Source organism: Indicator indicator, unplaced genomic scaffold (genome assembly GCF_027791375.1).
Source record: "Indicator indicator isolate 239-I01 unplaced genomic scaffold, UM_Iind_1.1 iindUn_scaffold_588, whole genome shotgun sequence".
NCBI classification, from domain to species: domain Eukaryota; kingdom Metazoa; phylum Chordata; class Aves; order Piciformes; family Indicatoridae; genus Indicator; species Indicator indicator.
The window spans coordinates 1-5,194 of NW_026539603.1; the positions used below are offsets into that span (position 1 = coordinate 1).

The 5,194-nt window shown below is 38.3% G+C and overlaps 1 protein-coding gene across 1 annotated transcript; it reads left to right on the plus strand.

Moving 5' to 3' along the window:
- Nucleotides 1-5: 5 nt before the first annotated feature.
- On the plus strand, nt 6-4,969 carry LOC128980619 (trimeric intracellular cation channel type B-like; the record flags this gene model as incomplete). The annotated part of the gene is made up of 4 exons (XM_054399078.1): nt 6-105; nt 1,007-1,094; nt 3,096-3,213; nt 4,760-4,969. Coding segments are annotated over 4 exons (516 nt in total), but the record flags the coding sequence as incomplete, so codon positions are not given.
- Between the last annotated feature and the right edge of the window lie 225 nt (nt 4,970-5,194).

Sequence of the window (5,194 nt, forward strand, 5' to 3'; positions counted from 1 at the left end):
TGAAGGAAGTGACTAGAACCTGGAAGATAACAGCTGGCGTTGCACATGCAAACGGTCACTTCAAAGATGCCTCGCTTGTCATGATAGCTGTGGGCTGGGCCAGAGGTAACTTGCACAACATCTTTTTCTGATGGATTATGATGTTTTGGATTGGTATTTAAACTGCAAGCCCTTCAGTGTCACTGTAGCACCATTCCTTGCTGTGCTGGTTATGATAGTCCTAATGCAGTCTGTTATCGCTTCAAGGGAAAAGCCTGTGCAGCGGTTTTTCTGCCTGGGTTATCAAGGGTGACATTGAATGACTTTGAGGGAAGTTCATCTTATCCCTTCAGAAAGTCTTGTGAGGACTTGAAGAATGGGCAGTTGATGGCAATAAAGAAATAGATCTCCCATGTAGGTTCAATGCTATTACTGAACTCTGGAAGCTACCTTCCTAGCAGATGTATTTATAAGTCACAAGGTTAGAACCACTTCGTGTAGTAGTAGTGCAGCTCTTGTTTCTGTTTGCTTGGTTCTGCTCTGTCAATGTGATGATCTAAGGTACTCTTCCAAGCTTAAAATGCAGATCAGTCTCACTCACCAGTGTCTAACAGCTCCTTATGTCTTCTGTTCTTTTAATGTAAGAATACATAGCCATTTTTCTCCATGAGGGTCCTCATATAGAAACACTCTCCATATTTGTATAATGACATGAAGAATGGAACTGTGTAAACCTTTGGAGATTAAATTAAATGGTTCCATCGTTCGTTTGTAGTGATAGATGCATCAGTTCAGATGCTATCGGATAAAGGTAAACATGAGGTTCTTGCTAAGTAGCTAAACCTGTGAAGTTTCATGTTAGTTGCTCAAGTCATACATGTATAAAAGAGTGGATTAGCCTCTTTAAGTCTGAGCTTTAGGTGCAACATTTGGCACCTGGTTTAACAAGTTTTGCTGGGAGAAAGAATATATTGTGCAGTAGTAGCAGCGATCAGTGGAGGCTCATTGCAAATCTCTGCAATTTCAGGAGCTGGTGGTGGCCTGATTTCCAACTTTGAACAGCTGGTGAGGGGAGTGTGGAAACCTGAGACCAATGAACTACTGAAGATGTCCTAGTAAGTTTTTTAGATGGGCTGCAGATGATAACTGTTCTTTTGCTAACTGCTTGTATTGATACTAACTTTTAGTTGTTCAGATTAAAAAAAAAACAAAAAAAACCAAACAACAAACCAAACCAAAACAGTGGGACATGTTTGTAGTCAGTTGTTTTGGTGTGTATCTTGTGAAAGATTTGTTGATGGTCTTCTGCAGCTGTTCTAATCATTTTAAGTTCACAGCGTAAGAACACCAAATGGGAAAATCAGTCAAGCAGAAAGCAGCATGAGTCACTACGATGTTACTGGAAAGCAGTATTGACTCAGTTTATCTTACAGGGATATGGTCTTCTACCCAAAACAAAAGGAGAGTGGTATCAGAAATACACAAATGAAATTGCATTTTTGGTGCATGCTCCGAGCTTCACTACGATGGCTTTCTTTGAGCATTGTCACTCTTACTTTCTCTGCCAATGCTGTTTTCTTCCATAGATATCAATTATTTGAGGTTAAAATGCTTATTCAATGTAGGAAAAATGTACTATAAGATAGGAAATGTTGCTTCTCTTGCAGAAGCAAAGTCTGAGAATATTGCGTGGCTCCCAGTTTATTCCCTACAGTTAAATGACCGATTGAGACAGGCTAGAAAGCCACAAGTCAAGATGAGCTAACTGCAGTGATTTCCTAAAATTAATTTGAACTTTTGCATGTTACTTTCAGTTCTCTAGAAACAACTTTTTTTTTAAGTTATCTTGCTTTACTGTAGTCACTTTTAGCAACAGCATAACAGAAGGGAAATACTGCTTTTCCTTTGGCAGTATTTCAACTTTTTATGCCTTATGTTAGTTGGCTTTTTCTGAAATTCCAGGTATTTAGAATTTATCTCCCTTTGTCAGTGCCTAGGAGACAGTGAAAGCAGACTTCCAAAAAGAAGAGGTCACTATTGATAATAGTACTTTGAATCCAAATATCACTGTACTTACATGAGTAACAGTAAACCAGTGCTTGCTGACTGTGTCTGTGCTTGCATATATGCTCTTTCTTCATGGTAGATGTGGCGCAAAATAGCTGGAAAAGGATTTAAGCATTTCATGTATAAAGCTTAGGAATATTAAATCTAATGAAGTTACGAGGTGAAAGGGATAAAAACATTCTGCAAATAGGTGAGATAACAGTATACAGGGTTGTTTTCTGGACTTTCTGAGCAAGAAGTTGATGCAGTAAATCTCTGAGTTACTGAAAAGACAGCAAAGAATGTGTCAGTTCTAGATGCTCTGTGATAACAGGAATGTCACCTGTTTGTCACATGTAGATGCAGATCAAGAATGCATGGAATTTTTCTGCTAATGTTTTAGTGATTTCTCTTCAGATGGCTTTAGATAACTGACCAGAGTTCTCTTGTTTTCTGACTGCATACCTAGCAAGGAATTTACCACCACAATGAAGACAGCTAGAAGATACAAATTTTTGCATGTCTTGAGTCTGCACAGCTATGTTGGCAAAACCTGATAACATAGGCTTAGTTCAAGTCAAATACAAGCTGACTACAACCTTAGAACTATGGGAATCTCACAGGGGACTGGGATTTGGACTATGTTGTTCTTCAACACCTTCACGGAGTAACTAACATCTACAGGGTGGGAATGCAGCTTTAAGTCTAGTCTGAATCCAGTTTTAATTCTAGCCTGCTTTTCTTCCTCAGGGAGAGGAAGAAGGGAAGCAAGCTGACTATGGAATCTGAAAAGGGGCACTGATTTGGGGAGGATTTGTCAAATACGATTTTATTGGTGTGTAAAGTAGTGCCAAGCTTGATGCTTGCCCATATTATGGACAGAAAAGCATAGTAAGAGTATATGAAGTGAAAGTCTTAGTTTAGTTATAGCTAGGTTTTGCACCTCGTCACTGTTACCACAAGTTTTCATTAGTTCTTTTGCACACTGGGATCATTATAGCTTTCCAGGCCATGGCAACTTTCATTGTGAAACGGGGAAGAGAAATTGACATTGTTTGTTTCATTTCTAGCCCTGTGAAGGTAACATTGATAGGAGCAGTTCTTTTCACGCTGCAACACAGCCAGTATTTGCCAATAGCAAGATACAACCTCATGTTTTTATACACCGTCTTTCTTGTTGTCTCCAAGGTAAGAATGTGAAAGTGTTGCAAAAAAATGAATAACAGAAAATCTTTTTTATTTCTTTATTTCAGAGCAATAAAAATGCGTTCAAACATTCAACAAGTTAGGGTTTGTGCTTCTAGATGGGTAGATCAGCTCCTACTGAAGTCTTAAACCTGTGCTTAGTCTTCTGTATATGTGCAGAACAGAAGACCTACAAGGAGAAAAAAAAAATGAGGAATTTTGGCACCCAACAGTTGGTATACCAGACTTATATGTCCATAATGTCAAACGAAGCTTATCCTTATGCTTGTAGAAAGAAATGCTCCTGTTCTCTGCCTTTTGCTAGCTACTTAAGGCCTTTCTTGTAGCTGTGCACCCATCTGTGCATTTGCAGAACAAGCCAAATAAGTTTTCACCTAGCTTGAAGTTTTGCAACAGTAAGTGTTTAGGTGGAAGGAAAAAGTGCATCAAAACTACAGATGTATCTGTAACTACTTTTATTATTAAAAATATAATACTAACTTTAATCCCTCCAGTTTTGTTCATTTCCAGGGTGATGCTTATCTTCAGCATTATTAACTAGTACGAAAATGTAGTCCTTGTGTTAGCAATAGTCTGGCATTTTTAAGGGCTTCAGAGCTGCTGTTTGGAACAGACTACAGACTGTCTTAAAGTGGTGGTTGCCAGTCTCCTTTCTGAGAAGTTGCTTTAGGGAGCTAAGCCCTAAGGCTGATGTTCGTGATTCTTCACCTAAACCAATAAGGGCATTGTTGAACTCAAGATGCTGGGAATGAAGAAGTAAAACAGAGTTATTCTGGAAGTGAGAAATCACAGCTGTTCTCAGAAGCTAGCTGTTAGGCTGCACTTAAGTGAATGTGTTCTTAAACTGATTGCCATACTGCCAGTCAGAAACTGGAGCATCCACCTAACTAATAAAGCAACAGTTGTGGATAGTGTATTAGTGTCTTGTTCTAGAAATATTGAATGTCTCTGGAAACTGCAGAAAGTGTTGCAATATAAACTTATCCAGTACCTGGATCTACAAAACTTTTTTTTTTTTCCTAGCCTGGTTCCAAGTTATGTATGCTAAAGAATTTCTACCTAAATCTCTTAAATTTTGTGGAATGAGTGTAACTGTCTGGAGTTGTAGTAAAGTCTTCTTTATATTCAGGTGCTTGCACATCACATTTTTTCAATTTAAATGGAAGTAGCCACTCTGTTTGTATTTTTTCAGTTTGACTGAGGTACAAAATCTAGTCATGTAAGTTGCTTTTGACCTTAGTTGTATGACCTAAAATGTGGTTTACTGTTAGGATGATTTCAGTAAGCTTTAAATAGAAACTTTTTTGTTGCACATTGTTGTGTGTAGCTGTGTGAAGAGCGTAGGTCAGAAAGAAAAGTGTTCTTTGATCAATTCAAGCTAAAATGAACATTTTTTTCTATTCTTGGTGGCGTGGCCTCATGCTTGTGCAGACTTAGAAATGCCATACATCCATTCAGCTTTGAACTGTTTTCGATTCGTGTGAAGTCATTAAAACTTTTGTTGTAACTTGATCCTTGTTCTTCATAGGTAACAATGATGTTGACAAGATCTGCAACTTCTCCGTTTGCTCCCTTTGAGGCTGCTTTAGGCTCTGTGTTCTTTGGCTTGCCAAAGACACCACCCAAAGTGAAGGGTGAAGGTGCAACATCTTCCAATGACTCTTCAGTCAGTGACCGGTCTTCTTCTGAACAGCACTGTGATAGTGCTAAGAAAAGAGAGGCAAAGAAAACAGAATAAAAGGCTTAAAATCCTTCAAAGATGTTTGTAATTCAGATTGGCCTGACTGAGAAATTGTGAGGAGAGAGCAGGGCTGTATACTACTGTGTTGATGTTTGCCTTCAGAGTGTGTTTCATAAGCTACTGTTCAGATGTCTAAATGCAAATATTGGATTTGTTTTTATAGTGGTTATAAGTTTACTAATTTTTCATTTGTGACAACTTTTAAAATTCTTATCTGCTATA